The following is a 12,931-nucleotide window of genomic DNA, read 5'->3' as shown; positions in this document are numbered from 1 at the left end:
GGCTGCGGGTGACAGTGAATGACAGACGGAGGGCCTAGCGCTCCTGGTCTGGCCGAGCCCAGCAGAACAGACCGGGCTTCTGGAATCGCCCGGGTCGCGGTTCCTGCGGTGACACGCGAGGCTGGTAACTGGAATCCTCAGACCCAGGCCCAAGCTGGCCAGGGGTGCCCACAGAGCCCCAAGTGAGTTCGCGATGCGTAACGGGGGAAGGGGAGCCGCGGGCGGGCCGGGGGCGCGCAGCCAGAATGTTTTGATAGAGGGCGCGCGCGGCCAGGGGAGCGCGCGTGCGCCGGGGCCGCGCGCCGGGCTGTCCGCTGTTGGGAGCCTAGCCCCCGGCCTGGGGCCGGGCGACCCTGGGGCGCGCTGTGCTCAGGTCTAAGTGGCTGGGTTTGGGGAGGCATCCCAGCCCATCAGGGATACCAGCTATAGGTCTGGCTCGACCCTTTCACCATCCGCAAACACCCCTGAGCACAGGCCCTTCCTGGGGAGATCCATGGGGGCTGAGTCTACACTAACCAGGTGAGTGTGTTTCCTGAGGCACAGGACTTTCACTAACCGAGGGATTCCCTCTGGGACCAGGGCGGACCAAGATCCACTGTCCCCAGAGTGTTCACTAACTGGGAGTATACCATACCCTTGACCCCACCTGGCTCTAGGCGCCTAGAGAACCCACTTATTCAACTGGGATCTGGAGTCTTCATAGACTGGAAATTTCCCATCCAGAAGCCATGCCTGCCTAGGTCTCTGATGCTAGGGAAGCAGAAGGGTCTCTGATGCTAGGGAACCAGAAAAATCTTAAGAGAAGACTCTCACTGGGGTTTTCTGGACTCTGAAAAGCAGATCTGGTTTCTGAAGTTGAGGTGGACCAAAGGTAAACCAGTCCCGAAGGGCTGTATAGACTCTTGACCTGTACTGACTTAGTCTCCACAGGGCCAGAGAGTTGAGTTATTCCTGGGTATCCTAGAAGTAGATGAATGGTCCTACATAGAACATCCGGGAGAGGTCTGCCGCAACAGGGAAGGTGCCTCTTCCCCCCTTGCCGTTTCTCTGCCTTCCTCTTAGTGGGGCTTGGGTGGGTGGGAGAGTTGGATTCCTTTCTGTCCCAACTCCCCACTCTTTGAGGCCTGACACCTTTTCCTCCAGCAGCTGTCCAACCAGGGCATCCAGGACTGGCGTGGAGCAGAAACTGTCCATGGAGCTGGTAGGGTTATGTGCTTATCTTCACCATTTGTTTACAAAAATGTTTCAAACTGTTAGTCTCTGGAGAGATCAGGGTTTCCAGGAGGGGCAGGGGAGGAAACTTTCTCTTCATTGGACAGAAAATGAAACAGTTCACCCCACACCAAAGGGTCAGATTCTGGCACAGTAACCGCCCAATAAAGGTTCTGGGAATGGATGACCAGAATTAAGGCCCCCTCAAGGGCAGGACAGCACGTAGCTAGTGCCTGAATCTGATGTAGGTTCTTTTCTTCTTCCCCAACTGCAGGTTAACAAGGTGGACAGGAGGCCGCGGTGATGGCACAGTTTGACACTGAATACCAGCGCCTAGAGGCCTCCTATAGCGATTCACCCCCAGGGGAAGAGGACCTGCTGGTACACGTGGCAGAGGGGAGCAAATGTGAGTTTAGGGACATGACAGCCAGAGCAGGGGCATGGGTGAAAGTTACTGGAGGAACCCTGAAGGGGCAGGGTGGCAGGGGACTTTAGGAATCTGACGTTTCTGCTCCTGTGTCCACAGCACCTTGGCACCACATCGAAAACCTTGACCTCTTCTTCTCTCGAATATCCTTTGTGTTTCTGTGTTGGAGCTCTAGGACCTTTTAACCTTCCTCTGAGCTAGGTCCCTGATGGGAAATGGGGATAAGTTCCACTCCAGTCCATGGAAGGGGAAATGAAACTCATTCTGAAATAAGATTGTTTAAAGTAATGATACAGCTAGGCGGTGGTGGTACACGCCTTTAATCGCACTTGGGAGGCAGAAGCAGGTAGATCTCTATGAGTTCAAGGCCAGCTTGGTCTACAAAATTAGTTCCAAGACAGTCAAGGCTACACAGAGAAACCCCAGCCTTGGAAAAAAAAAAAAAAAGGCCGGGCGGTGGTGGTGCACGCCTTTAATCCCAGCACTTGGGAGGCAGAGGCAGGTGGATCTTTGTGAGTTCAAGGCCAGCCTGGTCCACAGAGCAAGATCCAGGAAAGGTGCAAAGCTACACAGAGAAACCCTGTCTCAAAAAAAAAAAAAAACCCTCATATTTACTGAGAACTATATGCACTTGTGTTCATTTATGAAGAACTTTTCTTTCCTTTCTTTTTTTTTTGTTTTTTTGAGACAGGGTTTCTCTGTAGTTTTGGTGCCTGTCCTGGATCTCGCTCTGTAGACCAGGCTAGCCTCCAGCTCACAGAGATCCACCTGGCTTTGCCTCCCAAGTGCTGGGATTAAAGGCATGAGCCACCACCGCCTGGCAATTAAGAACTTTTCTAAGGATGTTAATTTATAAGGAAACTTTCCTAATAGGATTGTTAATGGTAATAATGTCTTTTGATTCTGTCAATTCTGTGTTAAATTCTTTGTGAATGCATTTTCCTAGATTAATAATCCTGAAAGGTAATTATGGCTACTATTAATTTGCCACTATGGGCAAAGCTTAGAGAAGTAACTTGTTACAGATCACACTCCAGAAAGTTACAGAGCCAGGACTTTAGCTTGGGAGTGTGAGGACATCAAAGTCTTGTGTTCTTAAGTGTCTGTGCTTACTGGCCATTTGTTCTTAACACTTACACGTTTATAATCTACATCAGAAGAATGGCTTCACATGCATGCTCATTGGAGAGATTTTTGAACTCATGTAAGTAAGCAAAGGGATGGGTGCTGTGGTAAAGGAATACTTATCTTGGTCTTCCCTTTTGCTCACACCTGGCCACACCTGCCAGTGCAATTCAATCCTAGGCCCCAAACCCTGCAAACCTTTACCGCCAAGGACCAGGGATAGTACCAAAACCTATAGCCTCACCTCTTGCAAGAAGGGCTTCCCAGGTTCTCTCTCTTTCATGACAAGAACTTACCACTCATTCTCTCAAGTCTGTAGGAGGATATATGTGGTTCAGTCAGGGGTCTTAGGAAAGAGCCTGTATTCCCTCTGACTACACATTAGCTCTGCTGCTGGGGTGGAGAGCCTTTTAAGTGGGGAGAAATAGTTTGGTGTTGCCAGAGGGGGAGGAATTAGGAAGGGAGGGGTTGTTTGTTTGTTTGTTGGGGACAGGATTGCTTCATGTATCTCTGGCTGTCCTGGAACTCCCTTTGTAGATTAGGCTGGGTTTAAACTCAGAAATTTGCCTGCTTGAGTCGGGGATTAAAGGCATGAGTCAGCACGCCCAACTGAATGGGAGTTCTTTTGTTGTTGTTGTTGTTGTTTTTTCTTTTTTTGGTTTTTCGAGACAGGGTTTCTCTGAGTAGTTTGTTCCTGCCCTGGATCTCTCTCTGTAGACCCGACTGGCCTCGAACTCACAGAGATCCACCTACCTCTGCCTCCCAAGTGCTGGGATTAAAGGTGTGTGCCAACACCGCCCGGCTGTTGTTGTTTTTCTTAATGATAAGAATGAGTTCACTAGCCAGGCGCTGATAGCTCCTCACACCTTCAATCCTAGCACTTGGTAGGCAGAGGCAGGTGGATCTCTGAGTTCAAGGCCAGCCTGGTCTACAAAACAAGTTCCAGGACAGCCAAGACTGTTACACAAAGAAGCCCTGTCCTTCTCTCTCTCTCTCTCTCTCTCTCTCTCTCTCTCTCTCTCTCTCTCACACACACACACACACACACACACACACACACACACACACACACAAAGTCAAAGACTAGAGACCATAGGCCATAATCATAAAACCTCTGAAAATCAGGTCCAGTGATGTAAAAGTAAGCTTGGTGCTGCTATGGTACCTGAACCTAAGAGTAAAATATAGGAGCCAACAGCCAGTTTGTACCTAAAAGGTCTTATGAGATTGAGCAGCAGGCACAGTGTTGTATTTTAAAAACGGCAGGAAGGAGTCACATCATACAACAGGGCCCACGGAGGAGGTTTAGTGAGGGGAAGGGCAGAGAAAAAGGGCAGAGAAACGGGCATGGACTGGTCCCTGGGGATGGGAGGTGGGCAAGGCCTGCCTTTTATAAGGAAACCTAGTGAATGCACACAGGAGGTGCTCTTAGTGGCTGCAGCTGAGGTATCTCCTGTCAGAACCCTAAGGGCAGGCCAGTACAGATGCCTAAATGCTAACACAGAGCCTTCCATTAGGAATTCTGCAGCCCCTTTAACTCCCCATCTTGTTCAGTGGTTTCTAGGCTCATTGCTTGTTCCACTGTATCTCACTGGTACCTCTCTGACTCTCGGCCGGCATCCCTGTCCCACTGTATCATCTCACTGGTACCTCTCTGACTCTCGGCCGGCATCCCTGTCCCACTGTATCATCTCACTGGTACCTCCCTGACTCTCGGCCGGCATCCCTGTCCCACTGTATCATCTCACTGGTACCTCCCTGACTCTCGGCCGGCATCCCTGTCCCACTGTATCATCTCACTGGTACCTCTCTGACTCTCGGCCGGCATCCCTGTCCCACTGTATCATCTCACTGGTACCTCTCTGACTCTCGGCCGGCATCCCTGTCCCACTGTATCATCTCACTGGTACCTCTCTGACTCTCGGCCGGTATCCCTGTCCCACTGTATCATCTCACTGGTACCTCTCTGACTCTCGGCCGGCATCCCTGTCCCACTGTATCATCTCACTGGTACCTCTCTGACTCTCGGCCGGCATCCCTGTCCCACTGTATCATCTCACTGGTACCTCTCTGACTCTCGGCCGGCATCCCTGTCCCACTGTATCATCTCACTGGTACCTCTCTGACTCTCGGCCGGCATCCCTGTCCCACTGTATCATCTCACTGGTACCTCTCTGACTCTCGGCCGGCATCCCTGTCCCACTGTATCATCTCACTGGTACCTCTCTGACTCTCGGCCGGCATCCCTGTCCCACTGTATCATCTCACTGGTACCTCCCTGACTCTCGGCCGGCATCCCTGTCCCACTGTATCATCTCACTGGTACCTCCCTGACTCTCGGCCGGCATCCCTGTCCCACTGTATCATCTCACTGGTACCTCTCTGACTCTCGGCCGGCATCCCTGTCCCACTGTATCATCTCACTGGTACCTCCCTGACTCTCGGCCGGCATCCCTGTCCCACTGTATCATCTCACTGGTACCTCTCTGACTCTCGGCCGGCATCCCTGTCCCACTGTATCATCTCACTGGTACCTCTCTGACTCTCGGCCGGCATCCCTGTCCCACTGTATCATCTCACTGGTACCTCCCTGACTCTCGGCCGGCATCCCTGTCCCACTGTATCATCTCACTGGTACCTCCCTGACTCTCGGCCGGCATCCCTGTCCCACTGTATCATCTCACTGGTACCTCTCTGACTCTCGGCCGGCATCCCTGTCCCACTGTATCATCTCACTGGTACCTCTCTGACTCTCGGCCGGCATCCCTGTCCCACTGTATCATCTCACTGGTACCTCTCTGACTCTCGGCCGCATCCCTGTCCCACTGTATCATCTCACTGGTACCTCTCTGACTCTCGGCCGGCATCCCTGTCCCACTGTATCATCTCACTGGTACCTCTCTGACTCTCGGCCGCATCCCTGTCCCACTGTATCATCTCACTGGTACCTCTCTGACTCTCGGCCGGCATCCCTGTCCCACTGTATCATCTCACTGGTACCTCCCTGACTCTCGGCCGCATCCCTTCTCTTCTCCTTCCCAGGCAGTTCCTCTTTGTGGTTGCCTTCACCACCTTCCTGGTTAGCTGTGTGGACTACGACATCCTATTTGCCAACAAGATGGTGAACCACAGTCTTCACCCTACTGAGCCTGTCAAGGTCACTCTGCCAGATGCCTTTTTGCCTGCCCAAGTCTGTAGTGCCAGGTAAGGATGCAGGCCCTGAGACATGGCTAGTGAGTAGAGTAGAGTATGAGGCCGCGACTCCCCTGTCAGAACATGTTGCTAAGACTCTTAACCTCAAGGACCCCACGTCCCTTTCTTTTTCCCTTCCAGGATTCAGGAAAATGGCTCGCTCATCACCATCCTGGTCATTGCCGGTGTCTTCTGGATCCACCGGCTTATCAAGTTCATCTATAACATTTGCTGCTATTGGGAGATCCACTCCTTCTACCTGCATGCTCTACGTATCCCCATGGTAAGACCAGAAGTTGGGCCGTTGGCTACACAGCCTAAGACATCTTAGGAAGGATGAGGTGTATCTTGAGCATCACATGTCCATAGCTGTCGCTGGCAGGTATGGTAGTCAGCGTTCTGTTCATGTGAAAAGATATCTGCTATAATCAGTGTATAAGGATTGATTTGGGCTCCGTTTTGGAGACAGGAGTCTAGAGTCGGTTGGTCCAGTTTCTTTGGTGCCTGTAGTGAGACAGCAAATTATGGCAAGAGCGCATGACATGTCACAGCAAGAGCACATCACATGTCACAGCAAGAGCACATCACATGACATGTCATGGCCAGCACACATGACAGAGGAAGCCTGTTCACATCATGGCAGACAGGAAGTAAAGAGGAAGGCAGGAAGGGGCAGGATCCAGAGTCCCAATGATCTCATCCAAGAGCAGCCCCCCATGACCTAATTTTTTTTTTTTTTGGTTTTTTCGAGACAGGGTTTCTCTGTGTAGCTTTGCGCCTTTTCCTGGAACTCACTTGGTAGCCCAGGATGGCCTCGAACTCACAGAGATCCGCCTGGCTCTGCCTCCCGAGTGCTGGGATTAAAGGCGTGCGCCACCACCGCCCGGCCCCATGACCTAATTTAATCACTCTAGCCCTCCCTCTTGAGCATTCTACCACTTGCTAATAGTACCCCTGGCTGGCGAGTCAGCCCTTAACATATGGGCCTTTGAGGGGCATTCCAGATCTGAACTAAAACAGGTCAGGAAACACCTTTCATCTAAGCACACGACTTAGATCTGGGTAGGGCAAAGGGTTCGGGTAACATCTATGCTCTATCTTTTGTCTACCCCACCCTGCAGTCGGCCCTTCCATATTGCACGTGGCAGGAAGTGCAGGCCCGGATTGTGCAGACACAGAAAGAGCACCAGATCTGCATCCACAAGCGTGAACTGACAGAGTTGGACATCTACCATCGCATCCTGCGTTTCCAGAACTACATGGTGGCACTGGTGAACAAGTCCCTCCTGCCTCTGCGCTTCCGCCTGCCTGGCCTTGGAGAGGTGGTATTTTTCACGCGTGGTCTCAAGTACAACTTTGAGTTGATCCTCTTCTGGGGACCTGGCTCTTTGTTTCTCAATGAATGGAGCCTCAAGGCTGAGTATAAACGCGGAGGGCAACGGTTAGAGCTGGCCCAGCGCCTCAGCAACCGCATCCTGTGGATCGGCATCGCCAACTTCCTGCTGTGTCCCCTCATCCTCATCTGGCAGATCCTCTACGCCTTCTTCAGCTACGCCGAGGTGCTGAAGAGAGAGCCAGGGGCCCTGGGAGCACGTTGCTGGTCACTGTATGGCCGTTGCTACCTCCGCCACTTCAATGAGCTGGAACACGAGCTGCAGTCCCGCCTCAACCGTGGCTACAAGCCTGCCTCCAAGTACATGAATTGCTTCCTGTCGCCGCTCCTGACTCTGCTGGCCAAGAATGGTGCTTTCTTCGCTGGCTCAATCCTGGCTGTGCTGATCGCTCTCACTATCTATGATGAAGATGTGTTAGCTGTGGAACATGTCCTCACTACCGTCACACTTCTGGGAGTCACAGTGACTGTGTGCAGGTGTGCCAGGGCAGTGGGTGGGAGTCAGCAGACTAGCATTCTGGGCAAGGCTTATGTCTTAACCATGAACCTGATCCCCCTAGGTCCTTCATCCCAGACCAGCACATGGTGTTCTGCCCTGAGCAGCTGCTCCGAGTGATCCTCGCTCATATCCACTACATGCCTGACCACTGGCAGGGTAATGCCCACCGCTCGCAGACCCGGGACGAGTTTGCCCAGCTCTTCCAGTACAAGGCAGTGAGTGGAGTTGGAGTTAGGGCCTGCTAGAGACTGACTGGTGTCTTGGTGATAAGGGCTGGGCTCTCTCCTGCTTGCTTGTAACCTGAGTCCCCCTCCCTTTAGGTGTTCATCTTGGAGGAGTTGCTGAGTCCCATCGTCACACCCCTGATTCTCATTTTCTGCCTACGCCCACGGGCCCTGGAGATCATAGACTTCTTCCGCAACTTCACAGTGGAGGTTGTTGGCGTTGGGGACACCTGCTCCTTTGCTCAGATGGATGTTCGCCAGCATGGTCATCCGCAGGTATGAGGGCAGGTCAGGGCAGATGGTCAGGGACAACGTTGGCACATAGTAACCTGGGGAAAACTGCAAGAATCTATCCTTTCTAAGCCCGTAAACCACAAAAAGGTAGTCCTGCCTGTGGGTATCCCTGCACCAGGGATGCACTGGTCGCCAGGAATCTGACTGGATTCCAGCCTTGATTTGAACCATCAGCCATGCTCCCTTGAGAAAAGTACAGGACAAGTGACTGACCCAGTGTGTGACCACTCCTGGGGTGGGCATCAGGGTTTCTGGACAGATATGACAATGTAGTGCAGTCACGGTCCTCCAGGGTCAGGGCCTCTTCCCAGCAGGAAAAAAAAAAAAAAAACCCGGGGAGGGTTCCTGTAAGCACTCAGGCTTGCTTACAGCCTCTCCCCTGCACAGTGGCTGTCTGGAGGGCAGACCGAGGCCTCGGTGTACCAGCAGGCTGAGGATGGGAAGACTGAGCTGTCACTGATGCACTTCGCCATCACTAATCCTGGCTGGCAGCCACCTCGTGAGAGCACAGCTTTCCTGGGCTTCCTCAAGGAGCAGGTTCAGCGAGATGGAGCAGCTGCTGGCCTTGCCCAAGGTGGTCTGCTCCCTGAGAATGCCCTTTTCACGTCCATTCAGTCCTTACAGTCTGAGTCTGAGGTGTGTATCTAGGGCCTGGGCGATGGTGGGCATGGTGGATTCCAGTGAGGGGAATGAGCACGGGACACGGGGTGACAGGGTGGGAGGTTCCTTTGACTGTTCAGTCTGGGCCATTGGGTCCTGAGGTCTAGGACATTAGAGGCCTCACCTGCCCTGAGAATTCTGCTCATCATTCCTTTCTTTCATAGCCACTGAGCCTTATTGCAAATGTGGTAGCTGGCTCATCCTGCAGGGGACCCCCACTTTCCAGAGACCTGCAGGGCTCCAGGCACAGGGCTGAAGTTGCTTCTGCCCTTCGCTCCTTCTCCCCTCTACAACCTGGCCAGCCCCCCCAAGGCCGGGCCCCCAGCACCATGACAGGCTCTGGGTGAGTGGAGGTGGGTCGTGATGGGTGGGCATGGCAGTAGCCCACAGAAATGTGTATAGATCTTGAAAATGTTGACGACTGCTGTCTGTCTGTGCTGGGAGGGACAGAGTGGATGCCAGGACAGCCAGCTCCGGGAGCAGTGTGTGGGAAGGACAGCTGCAGAGCCTGGTGCTGTCAGAATACGCGTCCACTGAGATGAGCCTTCATGCCCTCTATATGCACCAGGTGAGTGGGCAGCTGAACAATGAACAACAGCAGCTTCCAGCCCTTCTCTGCCTCTTACCTGCTCTGTAGTGTCCATGTTCACGCATGTCCTCTTAATGGCATCTTTACCAAGAGTGCTCTCCTGCTTCCTGGAGCCCTCTCGCCTCCTCCTCTCTCCAAGACTTTCTAGTGGTTCTCAGTAAGAGCCTCCTGGCTCCACTCTCTTGAATCTCATGTCTTTTTTTCAGTACTGAGGATTGAACATGGGCCCTGGACATGCTGGGCAAGCCCCGAACTATATCCCCAGCCTTCTTTTTTCTTACTATTTTGAGAGCCGTTTTCATGAAATTACCTAGACATCTTCCTTCCGTGGCCTCCCAAGTAGCTGGGGTTACAGGCCTGTGCCTCCAGGCCCAGCTCCTCCTCCTGAATCTTTCTCCTTCTCTTCCTCTCTCCTCCTCTCCTTCCTCCCTCCTTTTCTTTTTGTCTTGGCCTTTTGAAAACAGTCTGACTCTTGACTGTGCAGACCAGGCTGGCCTCATTCCTGCTGCCTCATGTTGAGTGCTCACACACACAGCTGCCTCCTGGGTGTTCATATTGTCTTCTCCATGGCACCTGAGATTCATCTGTGTCTTTATTTAATAGTTTGTGGTCAATTCTGCCTCATAACCACCACCACTAGGGTACAAGCCCCACAAGGGTGCCAGTTCTGTTTGTTCACCCCACGCTCTGCGTACCTAAAACAGTACCTGGTACTCAGACCCTCTGTGAACGTTTTTTAATCAGAGTGGGTAAAGTGAGGCCTGGGGGTGTAGCTCATTTAGTAGAGTGCTTACCTCCATGTACATGGCCGGTAGTTCCGTCCCCAGCACTACCTAAATGTTTATAATCCTGGGGGAGATAAAGTCAGGAGGATTAGAAATTCAAGATCGTTCTCAGTGACCCATTGGGTTTAAGGTCAACCTGAGCTACGCAGGAGACTTTTCCAGGGCTCTCCATGGAGCATCCCACATCTGTTGTACACTACTAACATCTCAGATGCCGTGTGTGTGAGTGGGAATGGAAGATGCTGTGGTGGGTACGACTGTTTCAGATAGACCCCCTTCTGTCCCCACTAATCGCCCCTCCCCGCCCACTTCTTCAGCTCCACAAGCAGCAGACCCAGGCTGAGCCCGAGCGGCATGTGTGGCACCGGCGGGAGAGCGATGAGAGTGGAGAGAGTGCCCCTGAAGAGGGGGGAGAGGGTGCCCGGGCCTCCCAACCTATCCCCCGATCTGCCAGCTATCCCTGTGCCGCAGCCCGGCCTGGAGCACCCGAGACCACCGCCCTGCACGGGGGCTTCCAGAGGCGCTACGGGGGCATCACAGGTATCCGACCGCGAGTCTCGGAGCAAAGAGGCTTCCAGAGACGGGTGGTTCTTTAGGAGGAGACCGACGGGGTGGGGTCCAAGGAGACTAAGCCCCCAAGCAGTCCCCCCGAACCTTCACATTGCTCTTTGTGTTCTTGCTTCTCTCTACAGATCCCGGCACAGTGCCCCGTGCTCCCTCTCACTTCTCCAGGCTGCCCCTGGGAGGATGGGCAGAAGATGGGCAGCCAGCGTCAAGACATCCGGAGCCCGTGCCAGAGGAGGGCTCAGAGGATGAGCTGCCCCCTCAAGTACACAAGGTAAGGGCTCAAGAGCAACATCAACTGTAAGCAGTAGTGACTTCCGGGGGGAAGCACAGCTTCCCCTGTAAGGAAAGTGTCTCCCACTCAGTGCGTGGTGCTGTCCACTCCCTTCAAAACACACTTTCTTGGGGCTGGAGAGATGGCTCAATGGTTAAGGACCCTGGGGGCTCTTCCAGAGGACCCAGGCTGGATTTCCAGCACCCACATGGTGGCTCAGAACCATCTATAACCCCAGTCTCAGGGGATCAGATGCTTTCCGGTCTCCACAGGCACTGCACATCAGTGATTCACAGACTTACACGCAGACAAAACACCCATATGCACAAATAAGTTAAAAAAGAAACTTCCTTCCTTTTACTGTTCTGAAGTTCAAGGCTTCCTCCCCCAAGCTTCCAGCTTTTTATTTCCTTTATGTCTAGACTGCTGTAGGGCAAGAAGATAGCTGACAACTATCTACTGCCAGTCAGTTTTCTCTCCACAGGTGTAGACAAGGTGGAAGAGGGTCCCCATGCTCCAGGATGGAGGCAACGGCTGCCCTGCCAACCATCTGCCTGCCACGAGAGGGGGTCTCTGAGTGTTGCCTGGCCCCACGTGTGTGGTGTTTGTGTGTCCCTGCGCGGCCAAGGGAGGTGCCAACACTGGGCTTGCCGTAGCCCAAGAAGAGTTTGAGGCCTAGGGACTAGGGGCACGCAAGACTCTAGCCTCATCCCCAGGCCTCCCTTGGCTCAGAGTGTGGTGCTAGAAACTGGTCCCCAGCCCACTCCTGGTACTGCCATCTTTGCATCCACCCCTGCAAGTCTCCAGAGGGCTTCCTACCACAGAAGCTGCCAAGCAGAAGAACCTGTGCCAACCGTGGAGCGGGGAGGCAGGGCCCGAACCCTCAACCCCTGCAGCCCAGCCCCCATCTGGAACAGCTGAGCGGCTCAGGCTGTGGTCCTTACCTCACCCCTCCCAGTCCTCACCCAGCGCTACAGCCAGCTCACCTCTCCTGCTCCCTCCACATCACTGGCATGTGTGTGCTGCTTGTTCCTGTTCTGTTCGCCTGCCTCCTTCTGTCTGGCTTCTTGCTTTTTGTTGGGGTGAGAGCCGTAGCTCCCAGCTCCCCTCACACTATCTTTTGACACTAAGATGGGAGGTTTCTAAATCCGCAGGAACAGGATGGAAATTCTCTACTACCCCTCTCTGACTTTTAGGGTGGGCACTTGAGAGTGTGAGGCCTTCCTGGCCCCCCCACTGCTGCTTACTGTACCACCCCCTGCACGGGGGACTGCCAGGGCAGGATTGTGACCTCAGTCATCTATATTCCCAGCAAGAGAGCTCTGCCCTGCATCCCTCACTTCTCTAGAGGAGGATAAAGGGATAATGGACTCACCCTAGCCTAGGGCTTTGACATTGCATGCTGGGGTTCGGCTCCTACCCTCCCCACACTCCCTTCCCCAGCTCTGCTCGACTGTGGGAGGTAAACTATGCCGAAGGTGGTGGACTCTGCTGTCCTTGTCCACAGCAGAACAGGGTGGGAAACCCTATACAGCTTGATAACCCTTAATAAAGAAGGGACTTTGATTGGGTTGTGCCTCCTTTTTCTCACGCAGCAGCTGGGATCTTAGGTGTAAGAGACCTGGCCGGGAGACTCAGGAAACACGTCGAGCTGTGGCACGGCAGGGATTCAGAGCTAGAAGGGCTGTTTCCA

General features: G+C 53.4%; 1 protein-coding gene across 6 annotated transcripts; it reads left to right on the top strand.

Annotated features, from left to right (window-relative positions):
- The first annotated feature begins 14 nt into the window (after nt 1–14).
- Nucleotides 15–11,835, top strand: Atg9a (autophagy related 9A). Of its 6 annotated transcripts, none has more exons than XM_052749908.1 (16): nt 15–182; nt 1,147–1,201; nt 1,487–1,618; nt 1,739–1,782; nt 2,779–2,843; nt 5,807–5,968; nt 6,098–6,239; nt 7,078–7,826; nt 7,910–8,063; nt 8,169–8,348; nt 8,754–9,002; nt 9,191–9,369; nt 9,477–9,594; nt 10,718–10,940; nt 11,093–11,238; nt 11,723–11,835. In XM_052749908.1, exons 3-16 carry the CDS (start codon nt 1,516–1,518, stop codon nt 11,726–11,728), a joined length of 2,520 nt encoding a protein of 839 aa, XP_052605868.1. In that variant the 5' UTR covers nt 15–182; nt 1,147–1,201; nt 1,487–1,515; the 3' UTR covers nt 11,729–11,835. The 6 variants fall into 6 exon arrangements, with proteins under 6 accessions (XP_052605868.1, XP_052605869.1, XP_052605873.1 ...); XM_052749909.1 differs by having other exon boundaries at nt 1,144–1,201; XM_052749911.1 differs by lacking the exon at nt 15–182 and adding an exon at nt 270–519.
- Nucleotides 11,836–12,931: the final 1,096 nt, after the last annotated feature.

This window comes from Peromyscus californicus, unplaced genomic scaffold, assembly GCF_007827085.1.
Source record: "Peromyscus californicus insignis strain IS unplaced genomic scaffold, ASM782708v3 Scaffold_21__1_contigs__length_65335640, whole genome shotgun sequence".
NCBI lineage: Eukaryota > Metazoa > Chordata > Mammalia > Rodentia > Cricetidae > Peromyscus > Peromyscus californicus.
This window is presented reverse-complemented; position numbering and strand designations above follow the sequence as displayed.

Excerpts from the sequence above, each read along its gene's own strand:
- Atg9a (XM_052749913.1), top strand. The coding sequence starts at position 1,516 with ATGGCACAGTTTGACACTGAATACCAGCGCCTAGAGGCCTCCTATAGC. Across the intron at positions 6,240-7,077 it reads ATGCTCTACGTATCCCCATG|TCGGCCCTTCCATATTGCAC; the intron begins GTAAGACCAGAA and ends CCCACCCTGCAG. Across the intron at positions 9,370-9,476 it reads AGCACCATGACAGGCTCTGG|AGTGGATGCCAGGACAGCCA; the intron begins GTGAGTGGAGGT and ends TGGGAGGGACAG.